General features: G+C 37.2%; 1 protein-coding gene across 1 annotated transcript in view; it reads left to right on the top strand.

Moving 5' to 3' along the window:
- LOC102758103 (lymphocyte antigen 75) overlaps window positions 1-19,005 on the top strand; it is a gene marked incomplete at its 5' end in the record, with an annotated part of 157,466 nt that overhangs the window by 56,684 nt on the left and 81,777 nt on the right. The window contains 8 exons of the mRNA XM_006766553.2: window positions 646-756; window positions 1,307-1,395; window positions 1,548-1,717; window positions 3,671-3,870; window positions 5,133-5,275; window positions 12,230-12,311; window positions 13,499-13,567; window positions 15,831-15,945. Of these exons, the coding sequence (XP_006766616.1) occupies window positions 646-756; window positions 1,307-1,395; window positions 1,548-1,717; window positions 3,671-3,870; window positions 5,133-5,275; window positions 12,230-12,311; window positions 13,499-13,567; window positions 15,831-15,945 (979 nt within the window). The remainder of the gene's footprint in view (window positions 1-645; window positions 757-1,306; window positions 1,396-1,547; window positions 1,718-3,670; window positions 3,871-5,132; window positions 5,276-12,229; window positions 12,312-13,498; window positions 13,568-15,830; window positions 15,946-19,005) is intronic.

Below are 19,005 nucleotides of genomic sequence, written 5' to 3'. Positions count from 1 at the left end.
ACCTTAACTAATAATAAAAAAAAGTAAAAAAAATTGACTAATTAAAATTTAATTTGAAGAAGCAGGATGGGTTAGTCAAGTAAGCAAAATAAATATTAAATAGAATATTTGAAAGAGAGAACTTTGAAGTTGAAGCTGAAGTAGAGTTGGGAGAAACTTTTGATCCTAGAATTCTTGGAGAGAAGCTATTCTAACCATCGTCATTTTACATATGAGGAAACAGACAGGAAGGTTAGTTGATGTGCCCAAAAGTTTTTAGCCTGTGGACTCACTTTGGCCATGTCATATGGAAGGAGACTAGAAACACAGGCAGCTGTGGGCTCAGTTCTCTCTCTCCAACTTCTATCCATTGATGGTTTTATTTTTGCTTGTATAAGAAAATTGAAAATCATCTCCCTTGTGACCTTGAGGTGATTCTGAAATAATGCAGGCTGGTTGGGTAGCATTTTCTAGGAGTATGTCATCATTCATTTATATTTTCTTTCCCTTTTTTTTTCCCTATCCCTCTCTTTCAAAACCCCCAACCCCCTACCCCCAAATTTTCATGAGAAGAAGCTATCGTGACTTAAGCTAAGTTAGAGTTCAAGTCTAAATATATGGCAAATAATATCTCTTATGGGAACATTTTTTTCTATTTTTTAAAAGCTAGGTCAGTGGAAAGTCCAGTCATGTGAAGAGAAACTTAAATATGTATGTAAGAAAAAGGGAGAAAAAATGAGTGATGCAAGAACTGATAAGATGTGTCCTCCAGATGAGGTATGTAAAACTCCTGCATACATTTTTCTAAGCAGTATTACACCTTCTTGGTAAGGGATGGTAATTGAGACTTCAGCAAGTCAGACATGGGAAGTAGAAGAATTACTAGCTTCTGTTCATTTACATTAGAGCAAGGCAGAGCGCAAAGCAAATCAGTATTCTTACAGAAGAAAAAAAAAGTTCTAGGAAAAAGAGTTACCTATTTGTGAATTTCTATAAAAATGTATATAGTTGCTATCCTCAATGCTGATATCTTTATTTCCCTTATGTTCTTCCTGTTCAAAGACAAGTCAACTACCAACGTTATATTCTTATGATGAGGGAGGCACTAAGGGCAGAGAAAACTAAGATACGCCTTCAGTTGACACAGGCTCACAGTCCTGTTGGGGTTATCTGAAATTCTATCCCACCCTCCTCATGTGTATGAAGTAGGTTCCTATGTCCTTAGTTTCCCTAAGTTGTGAGATGTTAGCAAAACCTTGCTTGTCAGAGGGAGGCATCATCAAGTCTGGAAGACAGTGTGGCTGATGGTATTTCTTCTCTGATTTAGGGCTGGAAGAGACATGGAGAAACCTGTTACAAGATTTACAAGGATGAGGTCCCTTTTGGAACCTACTGTAATCTGACTATAGCTAACAGGTACGACCACCAGTAAACATGTACTAGTGAACTTCTATCTCTGGGTTCCATCTCTTTGCTAACCAACCTTCTAAAAAAAAGGTACATCTTCAATTTTATATAGTAATTCAATCATTGTAAAAACACCTGATAATTTGACTCTTGTTTTGTAGATTTGAGCAAGAGTTCCTGAATGATATGATTAAGAAGTATACTAAATCTCCAGAAAAATACTTCTGGACTGGCCTGAGAGATGTAGATTCAAGTGGAGAGTATAGCTGGGCAAGTGTTGGTGGAGTGAAGCTATCTGTAACCTTTTCCAACTGGAATTTTCTTGAGCCAGGTGAGTGTCTTCACCTTTAAAGTAACAGAATACTTGTGACTTGTGAAATGCAGCATATCTCCCAAATATGTTCTATATGTTATTTGCTTACCTTTGAAATGTGAGGGAGATTATGATCTTCAAGGCTAGAATCTATTTATGGGACCATAAATAGAAGCAGTGACTATGTCTTCCTTATTAAGTTCTTGGAAATAATAACCCAATAAAAGAGTATAGAAAACTCAGTTCTCAGAAACCACCCTCTAATGGCATAGGGCTAGAACCCTCCGTGTCAGTTTTTTTATTTTATCTTTTTTCATGTAAGTCTCAAGCCAAGTCTAGAAGCTTCATTGTGAAGCACTTTATATTTTCATCTCTCTGCTTCTTAACATCTTACTCCAAAATTGAATGTGTTTGCTTCTGTTATCCACAATGGGTGAGAATTAAGGAAGCAATATATTGTAAGTATTATTTATTCTTTTTTTAAATTATTTTTTATTTTTTCTTTATTGATTAAGGTATTACATATGTGTCCTTATCTCCCCTTTGCCCCCCACCCCTCACTCATGCCCTTACCCCCTTGGTGTCTATGTCATATGCATGCATATAAGTCCTTTGATTGATCTTTCCCCCTACCCCCGCCCTCCCCTACCTTCCCTCTGAAGTTTGACGGTCTGATTGATGCTTCTCTGTCTCTGTTTTTGTTCATCAGTTTATTTTGTTCATTATATTCCACAAATGAGTGAGCCACTGTGGAGAACAGTATGGAGTTTCCTCAAAAAGCTAAAAATAGAACTCCCATTCAACCCAGTAATCCCACTTTTGGGAATTTATCCCAAGAAACTAGAAACACCAATCAGAAAGGATAGATGCACCCCTATCTTCATAGCAGCACAATTTACCATAGCTAAGATTTGGAAACAGCCTAAGTGCCCATCAGCAGATGAGTGGATTAAAAAACTGTGGTACATCTACACAGTGGAATACTACGCTGCGGTAAAAAAGAAGTAACTACAATGTCTATTCTCTCAGTCCTGTAGCCCGAAGGCCTGACATTAAGCTTTTCTTTACCGTGATTACGCCCAGCTTCAGCCAGCTTGGTTTATCATGGGCAAGCAAGGAGGCAGAACCAGAGAAAATAGCACTTTCATCCTGGGTAACACGGCATTGTTTTTCCCGGGTCCTTGTTCCTCTTCCTGTCCATGTGTAAGTGTGAGATGTGAGACCATACGCTTCTCTGTTCAGTGGAAGTTGCCCCCATTACTTCCAGTGCATGCTCTTTTGTGTCCACTTCAGGCCGTGTGGTATAATGGACAAGGGAGCATGGCACTTGGCCAGACAAACCTGGCCACTCACTAACTATGATTGTGGGCAAGTCACTTATTCTTATCTGGAAAATGGATGTAATAATATAAACTATCTTTTAATGTTGTATGAATGAATAAAATTCAAGCTACCATAAAATAAATAGTAAACGCACATATACCTCCTCTACCTTTATTGTACCTGCCCTTTTTTGCATGTGAATCTTTAAGGGTTTTGTTTTGAGGTTTACTATGTTGTTTAAAGTGGTTCAAAGCTAATATACACTTAGGTTATGCTGAGCAGCATAATGGTTTAGGGCACAGCTCTGCACACAGGACTGGTTTCCAGTCCTGGGTCAATCACTTACTAACGTGAGACCTTGGACAGGTCACTCATCCTCACTCTACCTCAGAGTCCACTCTATGGGTTTTTTTTAATGAGGATTCAATTCATTTAATCCTCTTGGAATAGTACTTGGCAAACATGAGCAAACACTTCTCTATATTACTATTGTCATTATCACATCATCATCATCATTATTATGAATGCCACATTTCTTTCCTATTCTCTCTCCCCACCTTGGCTCAGATAAGAGTAAGGACACTGGGAAATGTTTGGACTTTAATTTTAAAATGTGATTTTTAATTAAACTTTCCCATTCAACCCCAGCTTCTCCAGGCGGGTGCGTGGCTATGACCACTGGAAAGTCCGTTGGGAAGTGGGAGGTAAAAGACTGCAAAAGCTTCAGAGCACTTTCAATCTGCAAGAAAAGCAGTGCGCCTGCTGAGCCTGAAGAAGCAGCCCCCAAGCCTGAAGACCCCTGTCCCGAAGGCTGGCAAAATTTCCCCCCAAGTCTTTCTTGTTATAAGGTAATGTAACATTCTCACTCAATTCCTCAGTGAAGTTATTCATCTACAATCCAAGTCCATGTCCTTGTCAGGGAGGGCATCAATGAATCTCTGGCATCAGACAACTCTTCCCATGTTAACTTATGTCCTACCCCAAAGAGCAGGCCAGAGTCAGAACTGATTCTTCCCTGGTGTTCTTTTGTTCCCAGAAGCTGGGTGAGCTTCATGTCATGCTGAAACTTTGCTTATGATTCTCATGTCCCTCTAATTCTTGTTGTCAGAAGAAGAGTTCTATCACATCTTAAAATGTAAAAAAAAAAAAAATGGGTTCTGTATCAGTTAACTGTTTCCACAAAGAAATGATTACATACCACCCCAAAACTCAGAGCCTATGACAATAAACACTTAGTCTCATGTTGACTGAGAGAGTTTGGGCTTGAATGGTCAGCTCTGCTTTCAGCTGTGGGTCAGCTATGCTGGCCTCCAGGCTATGCATTGGGATCTGCTATGCTTCAGTTTGGGTCTCAGGCTGAGTGGGCAGCAGCTATCAGGGGCTTGTTCTTCTCACAGTCAGTCACTGGAACCTGAGAGTCAAGTCGAACCATGTAAGCACATTTCAGGCTTCTGCTCACTTTACCTCCACTAATATCCCATTGATCACAGCAAGTCACCTGGTAGAGCCCCAAGTGAGTGTACAGAGAAGTGTACTTCACCCCCTTGGAGGTCATGGCAAGAATATGTAATTATATCACAGAGAACTGAGGAGTCAGGACCAATAATTCAATCTACCATTGTGTCCTCTGCTCCTCTTCTTCTTTTGCAGTGACTATGTTTCTTTTGGCATAGCATTAGTCATCACAAACCAAGGAAATGGTCAGTGTTCCCACAGCAGTGCAGTGTGCCCTTTGACTCTTCTTCATCAGAAAATAGTTTTGTACTTCCTGTGCAGCTCTCAGTGTAATTATGTTCAGAATTATATTGTTAGCACATACATTCATATGTATCCTTTACAGCCTTATCTGCTGGTTCAACTGGTCTGTCCAGGTCCTAGGAAGGCAGGAGGACCTGGTAAATTATTGGAACAGCTCCCCAGCCTGGTTGAGGAAGGTCATCGCTTGGACACAGTGGCTGGCACCTGTGCTGGCCTTTAGTGACACAGTAGATGTGCATTTACGTACATCTTCACTACATCTATACGAATCCACTTCAGAGGCCCATACATTTGACTGTAATTGATTTTAAAATAATTGGTATTTTATGATGACACATTCTATTTTGTTAAGCTGTTTCATATAGAAAGAATTGTAAGAAAGAGGAACTGGGAAGAAGCTGAGAGATTCTGCCAAGCACTTGGAGGACACCTTCCTAGCTTCCATCATGTGGATGAAATAAAGGAATTTCTTCACTATTTAATGGACCAGTTCAGGTAATTATTTTAGAAGATTTTCTATGCTAAATTGGATGTCCTCTAGATATTCAGAATTAACTTGTTTTTTATTATCTAAAAGGGTCATTCAGTGCTTAGCAGTCACTGGATCAAGTATTTTTGTGTGTGAGATGCTATGAGGGATTCAAAGATGAGGGAGACAGAGGCCCTACCTTTTGCACAGAATAATCAAGTCTAACCGTGGGGACAAGAGAATTATAGTGGGAAATCTAGTGTATAGGTAAGGAGGGGCCCTGGGAATTCAGAGGACGGAGAAAGTGTGTCTGGGAGGATTTCATAACTGTAAACATTTTTATGAAGAAGGATAGTCTTGGAAAATAAGATAATATTTTGAAAGGTAAGATAGGGGAAGGAGCCAGGGAAAACAGAATGTAAGCGAATGCACTGAGACCAGAGTGTACAGGGTAGAAAAAAATCTACTGGTGATTAAACCATGAAAATGAAAAAGGAAACAGATACTTAAAATGAATCCTGAGTAGGGGATTATAAAACCCATTTCATGAAGAAATTTTTTAATTGATGAGAATACTACGCATAATTCTGTGCTATTATACATGGGATTATTACATGAACAATTTCTAAGGAAATACAAATTATTATACAATTAATTTGGTAAGCAGAAACCCAATAATCCAATAGCCATGGAAGATTGAAAAAGTTGACAAAGAATATCTTCCAAGAAACAAATGGTAACTATATAGTTCTATATGTGAATTCCTTCCCATCTTACAAAAGAGGTCATTACCATGTATTTAAATAGTACAAGCAACTTGCATTCTGTTACATAGAAACTGATACAAGCATCCGTGGTTTTTTTCCACAAACTAGTCTAGGTCTGATATCAAAGCCTTCCAACAATAGCACAAAGAATTACAGACCAACCTCATAAATAGACTTAAAAAAGTAAACACCAACAGCTGATTTAATAACAAACACTTGGATAATGTTTACTATGCACCAGATAATGTCCTAAGTGTTTTATCTATTCATTTAATTCTTACAACCTATGAGGCAGATATTATTACTATCCCCGTTATATCTAAATGAGAAGACAGAAACACAGAGAAATAAAACTTGCCCAAGGTTATACAGCTAGTAAGGAAAGGATAATAGTTGAACCCATTAGAGCCCATATTCTTAATCCACTACCTTATAACACCTCAGAATAACTCACCTTGACAGTGTAGGATTTCTTTAAAGAATATAAGGTTGAGTCTATATATCAAGGCATATATGATGCAGTCATCTTAATAGGTTCTGAAGGTGCATCTGGTAAAATTCACTGTTCCTGGCTTAATATATAAATATATCATACAGTTAACATTTAATTAATATAATTAACATATAATTTATAGTTAAATTAAGAATAGAAGAGTACTCCCCAGTGTGGCTCAGATGGTTGGATCATCGTCCCATGTACCAAAAGGTTGCCAGTTTGATTCCCGGTCAGGGCACATACCGATTCCATCCCTACTCAGGATGCATGCGTGGCAACTGATCAATGTTTCTCTCATACATCAGTGTTTCTGTCTCTCTCTCTTCCCCTCTCTCTTAAAAAAGAAAAAAAGACAAGAATAGCTAAACCCATAGTCAAATTATACTTAATGGTTAAACATGAAATGCATTTCTGTGAAAGTCAGAAAAAGGTAAAGATTTCTATTATTATCACTATTGTTGACTTTTGTTTGGAATTATCCCCTATGCCTTAAGATTTTATTTTTTATTGAATTTATTGGAATGATATTGGTTAATAAAATTATATAGGTTTCAGGTACACAATTCTGTAATACACCATCTGTCTATTATATTGTGTGTTCACCACCCCAAGTCAAATCTCCTTCCATCACCATATATCCCCCCTTTACCTTCTTCTACCTCTCCCCACCTCCTGTGCATTAAGATTTTTTAAAAATAATATAAGATGTAAATATTTATAATATATTAGAGGCCTGATGCACAAAGTTTGCACAAGGGTCTTGGCCTTTGCAGCCCAGTTTCATCCGGAAGGTCGTCCAGAAGGTTGTTCGGCTGCCTGGTCTAATTAGCATATTACCCTTTTATTATTATAGATTAAATGGTTGAAAAAGCAAATTACAAAAGAGTAAAAAATGTACTATTTACATTAAAAAGTAGACTGCAAAAATGCATCAAAAAGATAATTATTACCTCTGGGAAATAAGATTTTGAGTGATTTTCTAAATGTGTGAACATTTTCAAAATTTTCTAGATGTGTATTAACATACTCACAGTGTGCTGGGAACCTGATATAAAATAAAATACCTATGTTTCATAAGTATTCATTTATCAAGCACCTATTGTAGAATTTCAGGTATTCTAGAGCTTATTTTCTAGCATTAGAAATTAATATACAGTCCTGGCTGGTTAGCGTGGTTGGTCATCTCGATACCCCAAAGTGTGGGTTCAATTCCTGGTCAGGGCACATGCAAAAATCAACCAATGAATACCTAAATAAATGGAACAACAAATCGATGTTTTTCTAGCTTCTCTCTCTCTCTCTCTCTCATCAAGAAAAATTAAAATTAAAAAAGAAATTAAGCCTAGCCGGCATGGCATAGCTCAGTGATTGAGTGTTGACCTATGAATCAGAAGGTCACAGTTCAATTCCCAGTCAGGGCACAAGCTTGGGTTGCAGGCTTGATCCCCAGTATGGGGTGTGCAGGATGCAGCAGATCCATGATTCTCTCTCTTTATTGATGTTTCTATCTCTCTCCCTCTCCCCTCCTCTCTGAAATCAATAAAAATATATCTTTAAAAATAAATTAATATGCAACATTTCATTGCTCATTTGGATATACTAACTCTTAGGTTCCTTATGAGATGAGTATTTCTTAGCTACTCCCCTCAACCTTCAGGGGTAGATTAAAATGAATGCAAAACTCAGACCAAATCTTTCCACACAAACAGACATTTGTTAAACAAGCATTCATTGAAGCAGTCACAAAATGTTTCGTACAACCTGACTGGTAAGCTTGACAACATCCCAGCAGTCTATCTTTTTAGGTGTTTCCACCACCATCTTGAGTGGCAGGTTTATTTGGGGTAGATGTGACACCGTTCCAGAGGTGGGACTCTGTTCCCATTATTGTCAGAGTCATGCAGTCCCAATCACCTGACCCAACGACAGGACCTGCAACCATTTGGAGCCCAAGCCCCAGGTCCATTTCCAATGGTGTAGGGACTACCAGCCTCACCAGATTCTAATACGCCGCCCTAAAGGGTGAGAGCCTCTAAATATTTTAGTCATTCCTCATTTCTTGAATAAGTTCAGTTTCACCAATGAGTCTATTTCTGATATGTTGATTAACAACAAGCTTCTAATTTCACTGCTATAAACCCATTTCTGACATTCACTCTGCTAATTACCGAAGCCTCGAGTGTGGCTTTGAATGACAGATGTCCTTGAGGTGACTGCCTCTGAAACATGGCCATTCCGTGCCCTGCTCGTCTTCCCTGAAGTAAGGGTTTCATCAGGGTAACTTACGGGCCCCCAGATCTCAAGCTTGACACACACATATCTTGCTGTCTAGGCTATAGTATTTTTAAGTAAAATACTGGCATAAATCAGATTTTGAATAACACCAAGCAAGAGGTTATGAACCTTTAACTGGAACAGGGAGCCATGGGTAAGTACTAAGCAATGAAGTGGTAGATATTTGTGAGAATCAGTTCATGGGAAATAGAATATCATATGTGACACAAGTGATCCCTAAGGGCTTCTATATGCAAAATAGATTACATTAAAAATCAAAACTAAAGCCTGAGTGATAAGTAAGAAATCATTCTTGATTTGTTTCTAATCACACTTGCTGAGGCTCTCCCAACCCCAGTTTAAAGAGTGATGCGAGTTTATTATGTAAAATTTGTGAAATAGAAAAATAATAATGAAGAAAATAAAAATCACCTCAAATCCTAGCTCCAAGTTATAAACAGTTAACATTTAGTGTAACACAGAATGTACAATGGTGTTTTTTTTCTGATCACAAAAGTAATGCACATTGAATTTAGAACACAGAAAAGCAGAAAGAATAACAAACAACCATAATCCTCTCACTCTTGAGGACTATATGGTATTACAGTCTTACCCCAGCAGCTAACACAATGCCATATTAAGCAGACTGTGTTGTCTGCTTAAGAACTCTATTAATAAAGAGATCGTTTGCCCATGCTATATTTAGAAAGACAGCATATTCTAAAAGCAATATTGTGACCATGGGAAGGAAGGAAGCAAGCCTATTTACATCAGAAGAATGACTCTAAAGCTTAATCCTAGAACACCTTGGCTTTTTATGGCAGGAATTGACCTTTCTCAGTAAGATGTCCATTGCCCAAATTGTGTACTGCATGCCAAAGAGCTAAGTCAAATTACAGCTGTACTGCTCACAATCTACATTCCACATCTCTATTTGTATTTCAATGAAAAGGATTCATGGTGTACCAGTCTTAAAGGCTCTAAGGTCTTTGCAACTCTTAATGGCAGCCCACCAGGAAAGCCATTGTAGAGCAAAAAATAGTCATAGGATTAGAGAAGAAAAGCATTGTTTGCAATGCCATTGCTGCTGTGTGCACTACCTCCTGTGATGCGGCATGAATGGATTTAGATATAAATCTAGGGTTTTGCAGACTAAGCGCCCTCATCAAATAGTATTTATTGGAAGTTATGGCTGAGTTACTGTTTTCCTCAGAAACCAGATGCAGCAGGAAATTTGGCTGAGAGTGGGAATTTTCACACAAATACACGTGTTAACCTTTCATGCAATGCCTTCTTACCCTAATAGTCTTAAACAGTATACTTAGTGCTTGGATTAGAAGAAATTTATAAATAGAGATAAAATTTCAGGAGATTTGAGTCCCTAATTATGGTCAATTTTTTTCTCCAATTTTCTAAAATCCACAGTAGAGGTATGCAATGATTAATGTAATTTCCAATTTCTTCTCTTTATCTGCCTACAGATAAATCAGGTCAAACCAGAAATAAGCTGTAATTGAGGAAATATTTTCTACCTCTTCTCATACAGGAAAAAAACCCCACACAAATAGCTACTATTTTCTATATTTATAACACACAGATGTACCTCTTAAAATGGAAGCTGAAAATTCTAAATGTCTGGGTTGAAATGAAGTTCAAACTCAGGAAGTAGTAAAAATTAGGAATTTGGGGCAGTAGGACAAACTCAGCTCTCTAGGAAACTGTTCTCGAGATGCAGCCGTGGAGGCAGAAATGGGCCTGAAGGTAGAGGTTCTAAGTGGGAGAAAGTGAAGCCAAGAGAAAACGGGATGGACATGTTGCAGACACATCGCGAAAGAATCTTTGGCAAATAATATTTTACTGTCTTTATGTTCGTACTGTTGATTGTGTAAAGAAGAGAAACTACTTAGTGATTATTTTAGGGCAACACAAAATTCTGCACAAATTTTCCAAAACTTAACCTCCTCTTTATTTCAGCCATCTAATTTTAATTATATCTGTGTATGGCAATTGCCTCAACCCTGTGGTTTAGATATTCAACAATCGGGAAGTATGATAAATTTGAAAGCCTGTAAGAAAGCTCTGATTAATTGCAGATACAAACTGCAAATTCCTCTTACAGCTGCTAAGTTCAAAGCAGACTTAATTGTCTCCACGGAATTTTTTAAAGTCAGCAAATTGGTGATCTTTCTCTATGAAACAATACAACAGTCAAAACTGAAAGGGGGCAGTCCTGATATCCCACTGCTGGAAACTGAAAGGTTGAAGTTGAAAAGATGAATAGGTGCTTATTGATAAGAAAATACAAGGGACTGTTGAGTAAAGACATAAAAAAAGCAATTATTTTATTTAAAAATAAGGAATTAAATTAAAACTAAGTTTGCTCTAGCCTTTGATTTACTAGCAAATGTTTTAAATGCAGACTTCTTTTATTTTCCAGTGGTCTTGTAGCTGTACCTTCCATATATCCTATATGTTCTACTGAGCTTGAGAGTAAGGATTAATTTTGGATTTTGATCCTACCCCTTCTCTAATATGTGTTATATTTATATACACATAATATTTCTATGTATTGTTATGCAATATAATATGCATTCATATGTACTGATCATACATACATGTGCAATCAGAAAGTTAAATTATATGGAAAGAAACAAGCATCACACACACACACACACACACACAAATTACATGGTAAATAGCCTACTTGTTAAGGCCTAGAGAGTGTAATACATTTTACAGAATATTTTCAAGTTGGGTTAGAGGAGGAGAAAGTTATTTTATGGTATGTCCCTGCCTCTATGTGTTGTTTATATTCTTCCTTGGACCACCTTTCTCTTCTCAGCCAATCTGAATCCTGGCATATGGTAAACACTCAGAAGGCTGTTTTTGTCCTCCCGTCCTCATAGATTATTTTCCGACTTCCTGCAGTCGACCATGGACCTTTGCTACTTTAAATTTTATGGGCAATGGGAATTAAATAATTGTTTAAAAATCTTGTTTCATAAAAATTTAGCCAAATGGTTTGTTTTGCATTTTAAAGAGACGGTATTTGACAGTGCTACAGATAGATGTTTAAAGAAACGCCATTGTCATATTTAACTGTATCTGATGACATTGCTAATATTGAAGCTCTGCAGTAAAAGTTTTAGAATAATCATATACTTTTTTCTTAAGTTCAAAGTGGAATAGTTTTTGCCTTTCATGAAAGGAAATAACTTAAAATTTAGTTTTAAAAAACTATGGTACTTTTTCACAGCTACCCTATACGTAGGGATTGGTTTCATTTCAGAAGACTTGTTTATATAGCTTAAAACAGTGCTTTTCAGTTGGTGACAGGTCTTCTGGAAAAACTTACGCTTCCTAAGCATTTTAGACATGTGAATGCTAAATATTTTTGCCAAAGGCTGTGCGCAATTTTTTTTTAACACTTCCTTTTTACATAGTGGTGAGCGATGGCTATGGATAGGTTTGAATAAAAGGAGCCCTGATTTACAAGGATCTTGGCAATGGAGTGATCGTACACCAGTAAGTTTAAACTTTCTTGTTTGGGGTAATATTGAAATAGTATTTGTTTCAATCATATGTAAGTTGATTATTAAATAATACATCCACATACCATATAACCATTAAATTAATTTTGTAGATGTATCTTTATTGAAGTGGAAATAGATTCATAAATATGAAGTATGGATAAAACATGCTAATAACCTCATTTTTATTTAAAAAATAAACATGTTTAGGCTTCTCTATATAATCCAAATATATAAAAATATAGTTATATAGATATTGTGTTCATCTTATACAGTTAATTTTTCTTTGTAATTGCTTTATTTTTCATAGTGGGAAGCTTTTACTTTTATTGTTTAAAAATATAGGAGTTATGTAAAAAAGAACATACCTTGCCCTGACCAGCATGGCTCAGTGGTTAGAAAGTCTGTCCACGCACCGGAGTCGTGGGTTTGATTCCCAGTCAAGGGCACTGTTACCTGGGATGTAGGTTGTATCCTCGGCCCTAGTCGGGACATGTATGGGAGGCAACCAATCAATGTGTCTCTCTCACATATATGTTTCACTCTCCCATCCTTCTCCCCCTCCATCCCTCCCTTCCACTCTCTCAGAAGTTAATGGAAATATCCTCAGGTGAGGATTAACCAAAAAAAAGAAGAAAGCACCTTAATTGAGGAAAATAATTTGTTTGGAGGAACCCTAAAAACTCCTTAAATGTTATATCAATATTTACATTATCCTAAAGAGAAATTTTAGGTAACACTTATAAGAGCAGATAATTCTCAAATATTAAATATTCACTCCATATCACTGTTGTATAATCTTTCTAAATGTGAAATTTCTTGGCTTTCATTTTCAAATTGGAGCATATCTGAGAATAGTTCATCAAACAACTAGCATTTTAAAACATGCAAAAAAAAAAAAGTATTTTGCCAGCCCCTGATTCTGTGACTCCAATTGTGAAATTAATACACCATTAACCTCCTCTTTCAAAACTGTCATCTTCCTTTGTTTGGAAACTGATTACATTATGACATTTTCTAAATCCTCTCATGATTTAGCATCCTCAGACAGAAAGGGAAATGAAAAAGTTTTCCTTCCATGGCCTAGGACCACAGTTGAATTATTAAAGCTGCCTAAATTACATCTAAATTGCAAATATTTATGCATCAGTCTTAAATTCTCAAGCCTCTCTGTCTTTGAAGGTGTCTACTTTTATCATGGAAAATGAGTTCCAGCAGGATTACGATGTCAGAGACTGTGCTGCTGTCAAGGTCAGTACAACGATGGGAAATCTGCATGTTCTAACAATAAATCCGGCATCCTGTGCAGTCCGGCACAGATGCATGGGGTGCCTTTTGTGTGTGGTATTAGGTGTGATGGGAGGTAAGAAGTATATGCATGGCCCAGCCGTTAAGAAACCTAACTTATACTTAATTTGAGAAGATAAAATTCATATTCAGGAAAGACAGCTCTTATTGCTATGCAGTAATAAGCCTAAATGAGTGGGCTAAAGAGGGCTAATGAAACTCAGAGAAGAAACGATTCCTGTAGCCTATTTCCAGAGAGAGGTGGGACTTGAATGAGGCCTTCAAGGAGGGATAGAATTTGGTCAGGTAGGGTAGGTTAAAGCTCTCTAATGGGGAAATTGTATGAGGAAGTGTCATAAAATTAAGTAGGAGTGGAAGGGAGACGGTAAGACAGTGAGGGAGACAGAATACAGATTAAGAAGTCTTAATTGGTGTTGTTTGGAAAACAAAGTTGGGAAAAAGGTTGCTGCCTGGTTAAGGAGTTTGTGCATTTTTTTGGTAGGCAACAGTATTTTTCAGAGTCTTTGACATGAACTAAAGAGGGTGTGAGAAGATTCATCTTGAGACAGATTTCAAGATGCAACAGATAGGACCAAAAGACATAAAAAACGAATTATGCATCTTTCTTTGCAGAATTGATTCATTTATCCGTTTCATAAGTAATATGCCCAAGAAGTCTGTGACACTTTGGAGACACAGTAATGACAAAGTATAACACAGTCATTGTCTCCACAGAACTTACAGTCTAGTTGGAGATAAACACAAGTAAACAAGTAATTACAAGGCTTATGGCGGGCAAAGTATAAGTTTTATGGGAGAATGAAGATGGTGGTAGTGATGAAGCTGTTAATACTTGTTGACTCATGAGCCAGGCACAGTATTAGGCATGTCACATACATTACTTCACTTAATACTTAAGCAACCTTGTGAGATAGGTGCTATTATTGTATTCATCTTATGAGGAAGAAATTTTAACTCTAACTTACGTGGTTACAGAACTAAAATTTAAACCCACGTGACTGAGTCCGCTATGCTACGTCCACTATGACTAGGCATTTATGGAAACAGTCAGAAGGGGTACTGGTTTACAGAGAAAATAGTACATTTTAGTTTAGATATTTCGAATCCAACCTAGCAGTAAGAAATATAGTGAGTAGTAACCAAGATACTAGAATTGGAGGGAAAATGTATATAAAATGAAGTATCAAAGGGCCAATAAGTAGATTTGGGGGAATTGCCAACACATAAAATGTAAGAAGATGAGGGAAAAAGAGACATCTAGCTAATATCTTAGCTATGTAAGCCCAAAAATAGCTTCAAGAAGGTGACTGACCAGAAATGTTACAGGAAGGTTGAGATGAAGAAGTGAGAAGGCCATTGAAAAGCACTATTTTTAAAAAGCACTATTTTTAAAGTAATAAACTGTATAGTATCAGACCATTTTTATAGAATTCCCAATTTATCACATGAATAGGTGAAAACTTCAGAGAAGCTTGTGACGTTTCTAGAACACTGATGCAATAGACTATCTTCTGTTCAGAGTCCCCATGTGTGAAAAGATTGAAAAATCTACCCAAAAAATAAATAAAAGAGCCACTGATGCTGCCTGCATCAGGGATAAAGCCAGCCAGCGCAGTGTTCTAGAAGGAGAATCTTACCTCACCTGTCACTGTACCCACAAGAATATTGGCCTTACAAAAAACAGTCCAAAAAATGATGGATACTCCACCCAGGTCATGCTCTCCCCTTTCCTTTCTCCCCTGCTTGCCAGCTGGAGTTTGTAGAGTGCCATCTTGGACCATGTGGAGAAGGACAACATCCTAGGAATGCAGAGCAACACCAAAGAAGGAGCCTGGGCCCCTGATGCCCAGCTCCTTTTATGTCACTTTTCAGAGATCTATTCTAATACAGCCTAGTGTTTGGAAACCACTGAACCAAATATTCTTTTCTAGCTTGACCCATCCCAAATGTAATGGTACAAGATTCTACAATTTCATATGAACAACAACAACAGAAAAACCCAATAATTTATATTTTGGACATAAACATGATCATATATCCCTTTATCAGCCCCTTGCCTAGGCTTTTACTGTTTAAACACTGCCTTCATTCATGTGTTTATTCATTAAAAAAATACCTTGGTGCTAGAGCTAAAATAGAGTTAAAAACAGTTTAGTATTTTATAAGGGTTGCATCAACTTCAAAATAATGTGCGATCCTCTTTCAGGTCATGCAGAGGCTATGGCGAAGAGGCTGGCATTTCCATAATGACAGAGAATATATTTATTTAAGGCCTTTTGCTTGTGATACAAAACTGGAATGGGTGTGTCAGATTCCAAAAGGTAAGTGGTAGTTATTCCTTTTCACTGTCTTTTCATGGGGACATTGTAAGAGAGCATGTTAGTCTATAATTATAATTTTTTTAAAACCTTTGAAGATGGAATTGATATATTGAGCTCCATCCTGCCTTATAATATCCCTCCTGGAAGGCTGGATTATTGAAATTTGATGGTACCTTCCTCTTTTATCATAAAAGAATTTGTATAGACGATAAAATTTAAAGCTAATTTAGGGTGATTAGATCTTGGAACGAAAGATTATTTAAAATAAAAGAAGCAGTGTGGCAGAGGGAATAATTTGTTTTTTTATTATCCTCACCTGAGGATATTTTTTTCTATTGATTTTAGAGAGTAGAAAGGAAGGAGGGAAGGGGAGAGAGGGAGGAGGAAGAGCGAAACATCAATGTGAGAGAGAGACATCGATTAGTTGCCTCCCACACATGCCCCAACCAGGGCCAGCGATGAACCTGAAACCCAGGTACATGCTCTTGACCTGAATCAAACCCAGGACCCTTCGGTGTGTGGGGCCCATGCTCTAACCACTGAGAATGCCAGCCAGGGTGAGATCATTTTTATTTTGAATCAAAATGAAGATAAGTGTGAGAAGAATGAAGTATATGAATCAGGAAATCAAATCCCAGCATTTCCCTGAAATTTTTAGAAATTATTTTCAATCAACTCAAAAGCTGCTAATAGTTTATGTAATTCAAATTCAGGAAATAGCTTGACTAGTAGAACCTTTGGTGACAAAAGGAAGAGAAAGGAGAATAAGTGGGTGTCCGTTTACTTAGCTTTTTACTAAGAAAATGACCAGGACTAAAAAGGAAAATCTTAAGATTTTAACTCCCAAATTATTTTAAGTAGATACCAAATATATGAAATTGTTAGTGGTATAAGTACAGAAAGTTCCAGAATGAATTTCTGAATTGAATCTAAACAGATTATTGAAACCTAAGGTATATCCTCCTACAAGTTCTCAAATAACCCAAAGGTTGCATCATGGGCCCCCCCCCGCCCCAGCATTGGTGAACCTATGACACGTGTGTCAGAGGTGACACGCGAACTCATTTTTTTGGTTGATTTTTCTTTGTTAAATGGCATTTAAATATATAAAATAAATATCAAAAATATAAGTCTTTGTTTTACTATGGTTTCAAATATCAAAAAAATTCTCTATGTGACACGACACCAGAGTTAAGTTAGGGTTTTTCAAAATGCTGACACGCCGAGCTCAGAAGGTTCGCCATCACTGCTAGACCACCTACAAGAAGATTGTTCTTTTTCCTTAAAAAAATATCATCATACTGCCTTTAAAAGAACTTCAGACATGACTTTTGATACAGTAACTTTAAAGTCTCTTTCACAGAGGCAAACTGGCTGCTCATTAATAAAAGGGGAAGTGTGTGTGTGTGTGTGTGTGTGTGTGTGTGTGTACCTGCGCACGCGCGCTGCTGGGTTTTTTTTTAAGGAGACATTATACCTGATTTACTCCTGAATATTGATTAGACCTGAAAGACAAACAAAGAAAAACCAGTTTGGATACCCTTGAAGAAGTGGAAGAGTAACTAATATGTATAATTAATTTGGATAATGTCTCTTGTTTGAAGCATCGGTGGGAGGCTGCCACAGAGGGCCATTACTCCCTCCAGCGTGCCCTCACTGCTAGCTGCAACCCAGCCTCCTGTTTGGGTGATGGCGCAAACCCAAGAGTTTACACCTTAGAAATGACAAATCAGTAACCACAGGAAAAATTTACAAAAGCACGTGGTTTTTAATTTTTTTACTGTATATTTCTTTATTTTAAACAAGAAAGAATTAACTAACTTAGCAAACATACATCAGTTAGCCAAATAAATAAGTCTTCTAAATAATCCCACCCCTACTCTCCCCATGAAGAAGCAAAATTAAAAACTAAAGAACTCCCATCTCAGCTCATTCCCAATCATTTGAAGCAATCAATGATTGCTTGATCCAAGGTTTAAATGTTATGTTATGTTATCTCCCCTTTGGCAGTTTCTAAATTTCTAAGTTACAGTGTGTCACATTTACCCGGTTGGTTATTTTCTTGGTTATTAGAGCAACCAAATTCGCTCTGTATTTTTTTTATTTTCTTCTGTATTGATCTGTATCTTCTGGTTTTCTCAAAGCAGTTCACCTCTTTAGTAGCCTAAATCACCATACCTTTTCTCTAACTCTTGCCTTTATTATTACATGTTCAGCTGGTTCTAATTAGTCCCCTCTTTTCTAAAAGAGATATTTGACAAGCTACAATATTTTAAATTTTTATTTAAGCCATTGGGATGATGTTGGTTAATAAAATTATATAGGCTTCAAGTGTACAATTCTATAATACATCATCTTTATATTGTATTGTGTTCAGTCTCCTTCCATCACCATTTAACCTCCCTTTACCCTATTTTACCCCCACCCCCATTTCCCTCTGGTAACCACCATACTATTGTCTGTGGACAACCTACAAATTTTAAATAGCGTAACTACTAGTGTGTTTGTGTGTGTGTGTGTGTGTGTATTTAAATCCTCACCCAATGATATGTGCTTATTGATTTTTGAAGGGAGAGAAGGAGAAATATCAACGTGAGAGAGAAACATTGGCCAGTTGCCTCCCATGTGCACCCTGAACTAGATGAAATCCACAACCTGGGTATGTGCCCTGACCGGGAATCAAACCTGCAACCTTTCAGTGTATAAGACAACATTCCAACCAACTGAGCCACACCAGCCAGGCCTATATATACTTTTAAAATATTCTTTTTTTAATTGAGAAAATAATATCAAAAATCAGTCATAGACATGTTTTAGGAAAATTACCTATAAAGCCATTTCCAAAATATAACATTTAAATATTTTTTGATACTTTGTACATACATACATATTTGTAATTTTTTAAAATTCTTTATTGATTACAGTATTACATATGTGTCCTTATCCCCCCATTGCCCTCCCACTCCCCCCTCCACTCATGCTTTCACCCCCCTCTTCTCTGTGTCCATTGGTTAGGCTCATATGCATGCATACAAGTCCTTTGGTTGATCTCTCTCCCTT

The sequence above is a fragment of the Myotis davidii genome, unplaced genomic scaffold (assembly GCF_000327345.1).
Source record: "Myotis davidii unplaced genomic scaffold, ASM32734v1 scaffold59, whole genome shotgun sequence".
NCBI lineage: Eukaryota > Metazoa > Chordata > Mammalia > Chiroptera > Vespertilionidae > Myotis > Myotis davidii.
This window is presented reverse-complemented; position numbering and strand designations above follow the sequence as displayed.